The sequence below is a fragment of the Furipterus horrens genome, unplaced genomic scaffold, assembly GCF_987537825.1.
Source record: "Furipterus horrens unplaced genomic scaffold, mFurHor1.1.pri manual_scaffold_8, whole genome shotgun sequence".
NCBI lineage: Eukaryota > Metazoa > Chordata > Mammalia > Chiroptera > Furipteridae > Furipterus > Furipterus horrens.
The window spans coordinates 50792517-50807168 of record NW_028327178.1 but is presented as its reverse complement, the minus strand read 5'-3'; the positions used below and the strand labels follow the sequence as shown (position 1 = coordinate 50807168).

Genomic DNA, 14652 nt, shown 5'->3' with positions numbered 1-14652 from the left:
GGTCTCCTAGCTGAATAACTGTGTGAATCCATCTTGGACCCCCGCCCCCAAAGAAAGCACCACAGGGCTGCGAAATAGGTCGCGGACAGGCGCCGGTCGCTGAATTGTGACGCGTACACAGGCACTGCCCCCTACAGCCGGCCCAAGAAAACAAAAAGCATCTGTCAAAATGAGGCAGACAACTATAGAAATCCCGGTGGCACAGCTCACCAGGCAACAGATAGAGAACCTGACAGATGAACAGATAAGAAACCTGTCAGAGGCTCAGTTCTGGGCCATTGTTATCAGGTGGCTTACAGAATTTACAAAAGAGCAGGAAAAAGATAAGAAAGAAGCGAAAAACATTCATAACGAAAGGAACAAAACCACATACGAGACAGATGGTGAGGAAAAAAAAATCCAGAGTTCATTTCAACGAACTGGAATATGGAGAAGGAACAAGCAGTCAACCAATGCAGAGAGAGGAAATGGGAAGCAACAATGAGAGGATCAGAAACCTCTGGGACAGCTATAAAAGGCCCAACATAAGAATCATTGGTTTGCCAGAGAGTGAGGAAGATGAACTAGAACTTGAAAAATTGAGTGAAAATATAATAAAGGAGAACTTCCCAGACTTGGGGAAGGGAATAGACTTGCAGGTCCAGGAAGCAAGGAGAGTTCCCAAGAGACTGGACCCAGGGAGAACCACTCCAAGACACATTATAATCAAAATGTCAAAAATTAAAGATAAAGAGAGAATCTTAAAAGCAGCAAGAGAGAAGAAAAGAATTATGTACAAAGGGGTCCCAATTAGACTATCAGCTGACTTCTCAAGGGAGACCCTACAGGCAAGAAGGGACTGGCAAGAAATATTCAAAGGAATGAAAATCCAAAACCTACAGCCACGAATACTCTATCCAGCGAAATTGTCATTCAGAATAGAAGGACAGAGAAAGTGTTTCCAGGACAAAATAAAACTGAAAGAGTTCATTAGATCCAAACCACTGTTATATGAGATGTTAAAGGGACTGGTTTAAAAAACAGAAGCTAGGGAGATGAAACAAAGGCAAACTAAACAGGCAACGAGAGTGGAAAAGGAACTGTGGGTACGGGAAGCATATTGGGGGGAGGTCAACAGGGAGGGGGAGTTGGGAGAGGGAGGGAGATGATATAGGAATTGGGGATCATGGTAGGAGGGAATGAAATAGACGGAGAGAGGTTGGGAGGAACTGTATGCACAACTAATGGACATAATCTAAAAGGGGGGGACAACTGGAGGGAGGGGGGCTACCGGGTGGAGGGGAGCAGAGGGAAGGGAAATTGGCACAAATGTAATATTTTAATCAATAAAACACATTAAATCTGAAAAAAAAAAATAATGAAGCAGAACTTCCCTAACTTCGGGAAGGAAATAGATTTACAGGTCCAGGAAGCACAGAGAGTTCCAAATAAATTGGACCCGGGGAGAACGATACCAAGACACATTATAATCAAAATGTCAAAAATTAAGGATAAAGAGAGAATCTTAAAAGCAGCGAGAGAGAAGAGAATTATGTACAAAGGGGGTCCCAATTAGACTATCAGCTGATTTCCCAAAGGAGACTCTGCAGGCAAGAAGGGACTGGCAAGAAATATTCAAAGGAATGAAAAGCAAAAACCTACAGCCACGATTACTCTATCCAGCAAAGCTATCATTCAGAATAGAAGGGCAGAGAAAGTGCTTCCAAGACAAAGTCAAACTGAAGGAGTTCATCAGATCCAAACCACTGGTATATGAGATGTTAAAGGGACTTGTTTAGAAGAAGGAAGATCAAAACTATGAACATTAAAATGAGAACTGTATCACGACAACCAACAACAGAAGGTACGGAACCGAAACAAAGGCAAATAAAGTAAGCAACGAGAGTGGGAAAAGAATTATAGGTATGGGGAACATATTGGGGGGAGGTCAGCGGGGAGGGGAAAGGGGAGAAAGGGAGGGAGATGATGCAGGAATTAAGAAGCATAGTAGGAGGAAGTGGAGTAGACAGGAAGATGTTGAAAAGAACTATATGCACAACCAATGAGCATGGACTAAGGGGGGGCGGCAAGAGAAGGAAGGGGCGTCACTGGGTGGAGGGGAGAAGAGGGAAAAGAAATTGGGACAACTGTAACAGCATAATCAATAAAACATATTTTAAAAAATACTGTCCTGTTCTTGGTGTATGTGATGTTGAAAAGGATCAATACCAAATAGAACTGTCAATTTCACTTTCTAAAAACCACACTTTCACATTCTAATACTTTAGAAATCGGTATGTGTCATATATCTAAGATTCCATAAATACCCTATGTGCACAGAGACAATTCAGCAAAGTGGTTAAAAGCTCAGCTCCAGGGCCACTTTCCTCATTTGTGGAATTGGAATAACAGTACATACTTCATAGGACTGTTGTGAGGTTTAAGAGAGATAATCCATGTAAAGTGATTAATATGCTACCTGGCAAATACTCAGTACTATATTACTGTTAGCTATTATTAACTATTAGAAGTACTGTGTGTCAAGCACTAAGCTTTTTACACACTATTTAATCCTTTCAACTTTCATGAAATGTATTATATTTAGAAAAGAGATTTAAACAAGCTATGAACACTAACAAGGGTCACATCACTAGGAGCAGAACTCATATTAGATCTTAGTACTAACGACTACAGAGGTCATGACCTAATTTAATTAGCCACTTGAATGGAACTATTTGATGTTATCAGAGCTTTAGAACACTGATTTTCAACTGGTGTGCTACGAGAATTTAAAAAACATGCAATACCTCTTTAGTAAGAGGCACTGACCTCTTTTCCCTCAGATTGTCAAATTTAAAAAAGAAATGACAACAGCCAACACAACAATAGTCATTCAGTATCAATGCCCTGTCTTGAGCCATAAATATGCAGGTCATATAACAGAGTTGCATCTAATTGGTCATGTTGTATAATAAGGTTGCATCTGATTGGTTAATTCTTGGTACCAGAAATCCTTTAATACAATTATAGGCTCTTGATATTTTAAAGTCACTTTGGAGCAAAAACGGTAGATACTGTATTTTTGCTCCATAGATGCACTTTTTCTTTCCCCAAAAGTGTGGGGAAATGTCTGTACATCTTACGGAGCAAATACTGCATCACGGACCATGATGTGTATTACCTGACCTGTCAGTGGTGGTGACAGCTGTTAGAAGAGGAAGAGATGGGCCCACGTGAAACCCCTGGGGACACTTAAATGTCCCACTTTACTGCTGAATCTCAGGGCATCTGGTCAGTATGAAGATAGTGAAGAAAGTAGTATCAGTGATTGTGAGCAACTGAGCTTCATAAATTCTGACACCAGTAATGGTGAGTTCTTAGGGTTTCTGGAAAACCAGAAGAGTACTTGAGTCTTAAAGTCTCTCCCAATTTGTTAATGACAGTCTTTATTAAATATTTTAGTCACCATTTGGTTCAGAATATTCTTTTTTCCTATTTTTCTCCTCTAAACTTAGGTGCGTCTTGTGGTCAGATGCATCTTATAGTGTGAAAAATATGGTAATTACTATTATTATTATTTTGTAAATTAATCAAAATTGTACCGATTTTTTGGTCCGATCAGTAAAAATATATTTTTAGTTTGCCACGGTATTTTAGTAATTAGTGTATGTGCGCCATGAGATGAAAAAGGTTAAAAATCATTGTTTTAAAAGAACAGAGTAGATCTAGGACACCAAGGAGTTTAATGAACAAAACCAGGCATGCATATATAGGCAGAGATTAAAAATGAAAGGCCTGCCTCCTTTGGCTCACTATTTTCCCACTTAAGACAGACAAGGATACATGTACATGCTTTATATGAATCAAGCTATTTACTGTTTTTGTAACTTTTAAAAATATATATACAGTAAATGTCACTTTTGTGTTCCTACAGAAAATCTAAATATATACATTGCATAGCACCTGAGCAAATGAATTTCAATGGTTGAAGCTGACTTCTTTAAAATAATAAAGGCCTCAAAAAATTTGCTTATATAACAAAAAAAACAATCAAAATAAGGGTAAACTGATAATTATTAGCCCTCATTTTTATCGTTAGTACATGACCACTTCAGAGCTGTCCAGTTTTGAGTTATTTTTAAGAATTTCACCTATTTCACATTCATTATAATATCCATGTCAGACACTTTTAATAAAGAAATAAGATATTGGACTTCCGGTCAAGATGGAGGCGTAGGTAAGCATGCCTCGGCTCCTTGCACAACTGCAGCAAAAATTACAACTAAACTACAAAAAATATCACCCAGAACTCTCAGAAAATCAAGTTGTATTGAAGTCCGACAACCAAGGACTTAAAGAAGCCAAATTCATCCAGACAAGTAGGAGGGGAGGAGATGTGTGGCAAAGCATGAAGAGGTGGAGCAGCACAGAGATGAGGAATAGGCAGTCCCATATCCACGTGTGGTGGATAAAAACTGGGAGGGATATCTTGAGAGTGAGGGATCCCAGCCGTAGACAAGACCAGACCACCCATCCCCAGGTTACAGTGCCAGGAAGATAAGTCCCCATAATTTCCGGCTGTAAAAACCAGTGGGTTTGGGGCAGTGAAAGAATTGTGGGATTCTCAGAGGACTCCTCTTAAAGGGCCTGCAACAGACTTAAAACTTACACACTCATTCCCTATGGAATTCAGCACCAGGGCAACAGCTAGAAGGGCATCAGAGGCATACGGAGAGAAACTGAAGAGGCTAGCAACAAGGTGAGTACCAGGAGACAGCTTCCTCCCAGGCAAAACTCCAGAAGCTAGGAAGCGCATTGTCCCCTCTTTAAGCCCTCCCCCAAACGGCCACAAAGCAGTGAACATGGGGTGCCCCGTCCTGGTGATTACCTAAGGCTCCATGCCATACAACTTACAGGTGTGCTTTTCTACAATAAGCCACGATACTAAAATAGGGCATCAAGCAGCTCTACCTAATACACAGAAACAAACACAGGGAAGCTGCCAAAATGAGGAGACAAAGAAATATGGCCCAAATGAAAAGAGAACAAAACTCCAGAAAAAGAACTAAATGAAATGGAAATAAGCAAACTTTCTGATGCAGAGTTCAAAACACTGGTTATCAGGATGCTCAAGGCACTCATTGGGTACTTCAACAGCATAAGAAAGGCCCAGGCAGAATGAAGGTTACATTAAGTTAAAGAAAAATCTACAGGGAACAAACAGTAGAGGGGATGAAACCAAGAATCAAATAAATGGTTTGGAAAATAAAGAAGAAAGCAGCATTCAAGAACAGCAAGAAGAAAAAAAGTTTTAAAAAATGAGGATAGTCTAAGGAGCCTCTGGGTCATCTTCAAATGTCGTCGTCGGCAGCCGTCCGTCTCGAGAGACGATGGTGTAGCTTCTTAAGAGTCTATCTGCACCGCCGAGAATGGCTGTGCAGTCCGACTCGGGAGTGACACGGTATCTGTCTCCTCCCGTGTTGAATCGACATCTTGCGATGAAGCTACAGAGCCTGGGCAGGGTGATATGGAGGGTCTGCTGTTGCCCATGCAGCAGATCCCCCCTCTCTTCACAGCTGAAGGATCCAAGGGAAAGACGGAGTCAATACCGCTTGGCTTCAGGTGCACCGCAGGAGTTGCCGGTGTTGACTACAACGTCAAACCGCCTTAGGGACTCCGGCTCCGGATTTTCTGTCGGGGTTTACTCCCTTAGCCTTTCCCCTGAAGAGGTATGCCGCAAGGCAGCGGAGGTTTTTTGGAATTAGAGTTTTCCTTCTCTGATGTGCCCTGACTGGAAGATCGAACCAGCGACACTTAGCTCGCAGGCCGACGCTCAATCCACTGAGCCATACCAGCCAGGGTATGTACCAACATCTTCAAATGTACCAACATCTTAATCATAGCATTGCCAAAACAAAAAGATCAAGAAATTAAAAACTTATTTGAAAAAATAATGAAAGAAAACTTTTCTAATTTGGTGAAGGAAATAGACATGCAAGTCTAGGAAGCACAAAGAGCCGCAAACAAGACGGACACAAAGAGGACCGCACCAAGACACATCATAATTAAAATGCCAAAAGTTAAAGATAAAAAAAAAGAATTAAAAGCAGCAAGAGAAAAACAGATAGTTACCTGCAAAGGAGTTCCCATAAAACTGTCAGCTGATTTCTCAAAAGAAACTTTGTAGGCTAGAAGGGACTGCAAGAAGTATTCAAAGTGAGGAAAAGCAAGGACCTACAACCAAGATTACTGTATCCAGCAAAGCTATCATTTAGAATTGAAGAACAGATAAAGTGCTTCTGAGCCAAGGTAAAACTAACGTAGTTCATCATCACCGAGTCATTATATATGAAATGTTAAAGGAAATTACATAAGGAAAAGAAGATCAAAACTATGAACATTAAAATGGCAATAAATTCACAACTATCAACAATTGAATCTAAAAAATAAACTAAGCTAACAAGCAGAATGGGAACAGAATCACAGATATGGAGATCATTTGGAGGGTTATCAGTTGGGAAGGGGAAGGGAGAGAATGGGTGAAAAGATGCAGGGATTAAGAAGTACAAATTGGCAGGCACAAAATAGACAGGGGGATGTTAAGAGTATATATAGGAAATGGAGAGGCCAAAGAACTTAAATGCATGATCCATGGACATGAACTAAGGGGGCCAATTGCTGAAGGGAATGAAGGTACCAGGGCAAAGGGAAAAATATTGTGACAATTATAATAGCATAATCAGTAAAATATATTTTAAAAAGAAAAAGAAAAAAGAAATAAGATATTAAGTTTGAATTAACATCTTTACTTAATGGGCTATTTGAATTCAGTTTCCTTTGGAATAAAGGGCCATTCCAGGAACAGGTCTTAGAACCTGAAGAAAACAATTTAACTAGACAAGGATAAAATCATGTTCTACTATTGACTACTATTTCTACAATAAATATTATAATGTCTTTATTTTACTACAGCAGCACATTAAGTTGATGTTAGTAAATACAAGATCACTTTTCTGGATTGCAAATCATGGTTCAGAACCTTAATTTATAGGGAAATTTTCCAAAATTTCTCCCAAGATGCATATTTTTATTACCCTGGTAAAGTTAAATTTATTAGTCATCATAGGTACTTAATTCTGCAGTTTAATCTGAAACAACTGCTTCTTTACAGAAAGAATTCACAGATTTGTCATATACTTCTACAAATAGGTAGGTTCTGTACCCTTTTACTTCTGAAATTACCAATTAAGTTTGCCTATTATACTGATCCCCAAGGAAACCTATTAAAGCTCTTTTTTATGCAGAGAATGCTATATTATGATTAATTTTATTTCCTATCTCTATATCAATTTGCAATTCATGACAGCTTTAAAAAAAAATTACCACCTCACTTTGCTTAAAAAAGGATGTAACAATATTACTTCTTTCAACCCCATGGTAATTCAACATTAGATAGTCATTACAGACAGTGGCCTAAACCAGGATCATGAAAAAAATTCCAGGGTCGCCTTATCTCTCTGTTAACTCTCTCTCAATTTAGTCAGTCACCAAGTCTTACTCATTCTAACTAAATAATTTTTAAATTCTGTTTTTCCTACTACTTCATGTTTCTGGAGACTCCCCAGTTCAAACACTTTTCATTTCCCTCCTGGATTAGTGCAGTAACCTTCTAAGTGGTCCTCTGACTTCCAATATCTTTCTCCACATCTCCAGAGATTTTGTCCTAAAATTATAATGGGGGGAGGGGGTAGCAGTGGTGGAGATCAATTTAATTATGCTTATCACCTACTTAAAATCGTTCATTGCCTACAGAATAAAATATAAACTCTGTGGTATGAGATATAAGGCCTTTGGGACCTTTTCCAGCCTCATCTTCCACAACAGGTTATGCTTCGTCTATACTGCCATGCTCTCTCACGTCACTGTCCTTGCATAGAGCTTCCTATACCTACATTATGTCACCCTATACCTCCCTTATCCATCATGACCAAGGTTAACCTCCTTCTCTCACCACGCCCTTGAGCCACCATCTCTATTTCCTAAGCAAAGTGAAATCACTTTATAGGACCTATTAAATTTAAATCTTCACCACATATACCAATCTCCCTCAGTAAACTTGAGCAACTTCAGAAAAGTAGTTCAAAATTAAAAAACAAAACAAAACGGGATTTGCAATCTAACCCAGTCTAGGCTCATACTATGTAATTCTGGGCGCATTTGCCTGGATATCTTCAGATGTCTCACTTAAAAAATGGGATAACATCTGGCAAAATACCCCACACATAAAGTCGCTTTCCCTTCCCCCTGACAAGGCAAAGCAAGAAGTGTATAAACATGGTGCTTAATATTTATTGAATGAAAGAAATTTCCTACAACTGACTTATAACATGCTTCCTGAACCTGACTCCAAAAGTGGTTAAGTCAAAGTTTCGCAATGGAAAACCAGATTGACATGGTCAGTGAAACTATAATTTATTATGCAATGTACTGGTCTGGTACTAAATAGTCAAAGAGAAGGGAAGTTTCACTACTTATATCTTTGAAATGGAGACTGAGTTCAAACCTCTAATATAAAGATCTGAACTTATAGTGTGCCAATAATAGCCTATTGAAACTTAATGAATGTACTTTAAAAATGAGTTCATTTTCTCTTTCTCCTGAACTGTTTAAGGCTGTGGGAGGCAGAATAATGATGTCCCAAAGATACCCATGTTCTAATTCTGGGAAGCTGTGAATATGTTAATATACACAACAGAAGAAAACTGGTTGCAGATGGAATTAAGGTCACTAATCAGCTGACCTTAAAGCATTATCAGAGCCCAAGGTAATCACAGGGGCCCTTAAAATTTGGAAGAGGGAGCAAAGTCGGGGAAGGATATGTGACAAATGGTGGAAACAAGGTCCAAGTGACTTGACGTGACGTGACGTGACATGCTGTTAAGAGCCTGGCTAGCCCTTGCTGGCTTTGAAGAGAGAGGGAGGCCATGACCCAAACGAATAAAGACAGCTCCTAGAAGCTGGAAAAGCCAAGGAAACATACTCGCCTAGAGCCTCCAGAAAGAAATGTAGCTTTACCAACACCTTAATTTTTTAGACCAGTTGTTATCTACAGAATCATAAGACAGTAAATTTGTGTTATGTCACCAAACTTGCGGTAATCTGTTATAGCAGCAATAGAAAACTAATACAAATGCCTTTTTGTTTTTTAATTTTAAGAACTCCCTTAGTCTTTTAGCAAAATGTAGATACCATAGGTCATTGCAAAATAAGGTTTAAAAATATCCAGTGGAATGAGAAAACATTTCATTTTATAAAACTTAGAATTTAGAAAGAAAAATGCCACCATAGATAATATCTAACTGAGTAGATATTATCTGTCCAAACCACTGAGTAACAACTATAAACTCTGGAAAAAATATTTTAATAAATAAAAGAACAAAAAACTTTCTAAAGGCGCTGGAGAAAAACCAAATGCACACAGGCACGGGAGGGGAGCCTATACTTCGAAGAAGCCAATGTAGTGTTATTTCTTTTTCCTTACATCTTTCAAGCCTCAAGACAGGCTGCAGTCAATCCAGTGCTGGGCAGCTAAAACCCTAGGAGAAAACCTTCAACCTTAATGGCTTGAAGAACCACAGCGAGTTTGGGACCATCATAGATATGAGGAAGTGGGAAATCCCAGAAAAAGAAGAGCAAGAGGAGATGCCCCAAATTCTGTGGATGACACCAAACCAATTCCAAGCAGCTCTGCTAGAACTGAACCAATATTTCAGTAGCTGCTCACAAGGGAGATGGATTGTAGTTTGAGTTCAATTATGTTAACTGCCTACAACAACTCTTTGGAGGAATTAACAAAATCTAAAGTCTCTATGACATACTGTTCACGGCGTCCAGGATACAATCCAAAATTACTCAACATACCAAAAAAAGAAAAAAAGAAAGAAAGAAAAGAAAAACAACCCATTTCCAAGAAAAAAAAACCAATCAATGGAGATTACCAAACTATTTCAAAGCTGCTTACAACCATGCTTAAGGACATAAAGGAAAATATCATCAATGATTGAAATGATAGAGAAGCTATAAAAATGAAACATAAAAATTCTAAATCTGAAAACACAATCCTTGAAAATGCTACCACAACCCTGTTACCCCTACTAAACTTAGTGGCTTGGGAGAGAGGCAGTGATTAGCTGTGCAGTGATGCCAACATTACAGAAAGTCATGGGCAGTTACTGAAAGAAAGAAGTAAGTCCATTTTGAGTATCTACTGATCCATAATTCATAATTTTTAAGCAATTCTTAACAATCACTCAATAAGGTATTACTGCACTTTATAGAAAGAAAAATGAGGATCAAAGAAATTAAGATATATGCTCAAGGCCACACAACTAGTGTCTTCCAGTACTTCTAGATACAGTACTAAGTTCTTGATAATTTTTAAGCAATGATGGGCTGAAAAAGCCCATGGCTGAAGAAAATGGCAGCTAGCTAATAAAACAGAAAGTATAAGAAAATAAGCAATTTCTTTGAAAATGTAAATGGTTTCTTTAAGGAAAGCAATGTTATTAGGGACCTCTTTATACATAATTTTCCTGATTTTTCCTAGGTCATCTGACATCCCACTATTTGTAAAAGTTAGAAGGAAGGCCTAGTTATATAAGTTACGGAACATACAATGCAATGCTATGCAGCATTAAAAATGACAGTATAGAAATGTTTACTGGTAAGGAAAGCTGATCAAAATGTACTGTGGGATAAAACAGGCTATAAAACTGTGAACAATATCATCTGATTTTTTAAAATTCTGTAAGGTCTGTTAATTGCAGACATCAAAATGTTAAACATTTTCGTAATTTTCAAGTTGGTGAGACTATGGGTGATTATCATTTTTTGAGCTTATTCTATTTGCCGTTCTTAATATTGTTTTTCCTACAATGTATTACTTCTGCAATTAAAAAAAAAAACAAACCTGTAAATCAAACCATTATGCTACACACTTTAAGCTTCTAGTGCTGTCAGTTATTTCTCAATTAAAATTGGAAAAAATAAACAAAAAATTCAATGTATTCATCAACTCAACAAATACTTATTGGGCATATACTACATACCAGTAACGATTGTTAAAAAAATAAGAAAGAAAAAGGAAAAAGAGAAAGTCGCAGAAACTTTATAAAAATGTTCTTCGACTACCCGGTTAATTGTTTTTTTGTTTTTTTTTTTTTTTACTGTTAACACTACTTTCAATTTATACCCTGTAACCTTTTCCCTCAAAAACAGAAGAAACTAAATCTCTTTGCACTCTAATTCTACCCTTTCTACCAGTAGACAAGATCTGATACTCATCAGCTCTCACCTGGGGTTCTCCAAGAGCCTCTAATCTATTTAGTAACCCTGCCTCTAGTTCCTATCAAACCATACTACCTTTCAGTTTCATCCAGTGATCTACCAAATACAGAAACCTGACCATGTCCCTCTGCTCCTCTAATACCTTTCACTAACTCTCCACTGCCTCTAAGAGAAAGTCAAATTTTCCAGTATGGCATGCAAGATGAGCTCCAAGATCTGGGCCCAGCCCACCTCCCTCGTTTCATCTTGGAACTCTTTATCTCCAGCAATGCAGTCCAGCAACACTGCTTGTGGCTTTTCATACCATCAAGCTTTTTCTTGCTGGCTACCAAGTCTTTCCTCATGTTATTTTTTCCACCTAGAATGCCCCCTCCCCAACCCATTTGACCCCATTCCCCAATATGTTAGTATTGCCTCCATAAATAAATCTTATACCACCTTCAAACCAAATTGGATGACCTTATTGGATGACCTCTAACACTGTACTTTATTTTTACACTGTATATTGGCCTTAATCCAAAATTCCTCTTATACAAGACTATTAATTCCACAAGAACAGGGATTGTCTAAATCTGATTATGTAATATAAGGAAATAACAGTACCAACCTCATAAGCGAGATTTAGAATTTAAATATTCAGCACAGCATCTGGGACAGTCACCAAATGTTATCTAGTTATCCATATTGTTATGTGGATAACATGTGCATGACCCACAGTAGGATCTCAAACGTTTACTAGAAGACTAACCTGGGCAAAACTGAGGAAACTAAGCGAGAAAAATAACAGCTAAAGTCACGAAGATAGAAAAGGCGGTGAAGTCACCATCCACACTCAGGAATAACTCTAAAGCACTGAACTTATTCTAGACTACTATGCACTATCTATATTCCTTTCTCCTGAGAACTGACTCCACCTTTCTATTTTACTGCAAGGACAAAAAGGCTTCTTTCCAGTAAATGCAGTTATAATCGTCATTTCTAGAATCTGCATTGTTAAGTCAATTTGAGTATTACAACCTGAGATTCAATTTCTTTGCCTAATGAGATATACTTGAATCTCGGGGGGTGGGGGGGGACAAGCTTTAAAACCCTGCTGTGCTGTATTTGTGGTGCTGTTCTCTTACACAGTTTAAGATTATTTACCTAACTTTTCTGATACGCAAGGCACAAATGCAGTAAATGAAACTGTGGTCGCCCTTCCCTTGGCCTAAGGAAACGCTCATAAAATAATCAAGCCAGAGTGTACAATTCCAGAGTTCTCTCCAGAACGCTGCAACCTGACAACAACAAGGTCACTAGACTTGCCATGCAAGTTGCCTCCTTTGGGAGAGCGGGTATTGGAACAGATCTGGCCGACCCAGGCACTAGAGTGAAACAGGATAAAACAGAACACCGAACGGGACGTCCCCTTTTCATCCTCTCCTTGACAAAACTACGTGTAAACTTCCCAGTCCTGTGAGGGACGCCACGCACCCGCCGCAGTTAAATTTGCCGACCCTCCCTCGGAGCTCCCAGCCTGCGGTGGAGATGGAGCAATCTCCCTGGGGAGAAGGCGAAGGCCGCAGTGTCCTTGCCGCCGTCTATAGGCCTGTCCAAAGCCCGGGGCTTTCGTTGGCTCACAATAAAAGGAGGCAAGGAGAGAGGGAAAAAGGCAGCGGCAGTGCTGGGGCTCATTCCAAGCCTCCTTACCCATTGGGCGGTGAGGCCAGCCGCCCGGGCCCGGAGTGCTGCGGAGAACATGGCGGGCAACACTGTTAGTCTTTCCCCGCGGTGCCAAGCAAGGATCCTCTGAAAGCCCGGGACGCACGGCGTGCACGCTCCCGAGCCAGGCCAGACGCATACGGAGCCGCAAGCCGCTCCCTGTGCTAAGGCAGCGGGGGCGCGCGAAAGCGCGCGATGGATGCTGGGGCCCAAGGGGCGGATGTTTCCCGGGAAGAGGGGAGGAGCGAGGGCCAGTCCCGGCTCTGAAAGGTCGGTTCTTGCTGGTTTTGGTGGGGTCTCGGCCTTGAAAGGAAGCGGCTTTGAGCGGCTCTTTGGGCTCTTCGGGATTGAAACAAGGACCTGGATTTATCGGGTGAGATTCCCTTCTGGAGAGCCTTCTAAGGATTAATAACTTTTTAATTGTGGTTACTTAAAGAAAAAAAAAACTCCGTTTCAACCCCCTATAAATCATATTTTACGGGTTATGGAATTGAAGATACAGAAGGCTGCCACCAAGCGAGCTATGACATACACCCCCAGATGCCTTGGTTTCCGTTCTTTTGCTTTAAGTATGTGTGCCGACTTGTTTTGCGGTGAAATAATATGATATCTGGAGTTTGCTTCAGAATAATGGGGAGTGGGAGCTGTAAATGGAACAGTTTTGGCCAAGAGTGATTGACTGTTGAGGCTGTGTGGTAGTTCTTACTATTCTCAGTACTTTCATACATGTTAAAAATTTTATATAATAAAAAAAATCTTCCTACTTGATGTTTGTTTGGTCATCTCTGGAAATTTCAACAAGTACTTATTCAGTAACAGCTGTAATATGCACAGCAGTGTTTCTGTTGTGGAGGGTTTGCCAGCACTTACTGCCTCTTGATTTTTTTCCCTTCTCTGTCTTTTCTGTGTGTCATGTCGTAACCACCCCCTTTATTTTGCCCATTTTCTTTGTAATAATTTCTGGAACTTTCAAAGCATTACAGGGATTTTTAGAATTTATTCCACCTTGATTTAAACACTCTAAAATATTCCATTGCAACTCCTTATGAATCATATTTTACAAATTATGGAATTCAAGTCACGGAGGGCTGCCAGCCAGTGAGCTAGAAATAGACACCAAATACCTTGGTTCGCTTTCCTTTGCATTATCTTTTATATTACTTTGCTTCTCCAAAATTGGCTGCAGCATTTCCCTTTAAAAGGAAAAATATTCTGATGCTCAATGTTGACAAATTATTTTATTATGAAGTTACTTAAATATGTATAAACCCAACACTATTATACATATAACACTATACTACAATTCTTATACAACCGAAACCAAAACATCCCCAATGAAATACATACAAACTTACAAGGGGGTGATTCTAACTGATATGGCATGAATATTTTTAATCTGGTATGCATGTTTTTGTTAGATTCTATTAGGGTCTTCTCTAACCTCCTAGTCGAGTAGTTTTCATGATAGCTTCCCTAAATATGCCTGCCCCCACTTTCTTTTTTCTTTTTTTTTTTTTTTAAATAAATGTTGCTGGAGAGTTCTTTTATTATTTTTTTTTATTTATTTGTTTATTTATTTTATTTTTAGAGAGAGGGGAAAGGAGAAAGAGAGGGAGAGAAACATTA

The 14652-nt window shown here is 39.3% G+C and overlaps 1 protein-coding gene across 1 annotated transcript in view; it reads right to left on the bottom strand.

Annotated features, from left to right (window-relative positions):
- The window catches only part of NDUFV2 (NADH:ubiquinone oxidoreductase core subunit V2), a 49651-nt gene extending 36488 nt beyond the window's left edge, over window positions 1-13163 (bottom strand). The window contains exon 1 of the mRNA XM_090285804.1: window positions 13015-13163. Within this exon, the coding sequence (XP_090141930.1) occupies window positions 13015-13065 (51 nt within the window). The 5' untranslated portion in view covers window positions 13066-13163. The remainder of the gene's footprint in view (window positions 1-13014) is intronic.
- Between the last annotated feature and the right edge of the window lie 1489 nt (window positions 13164-14652).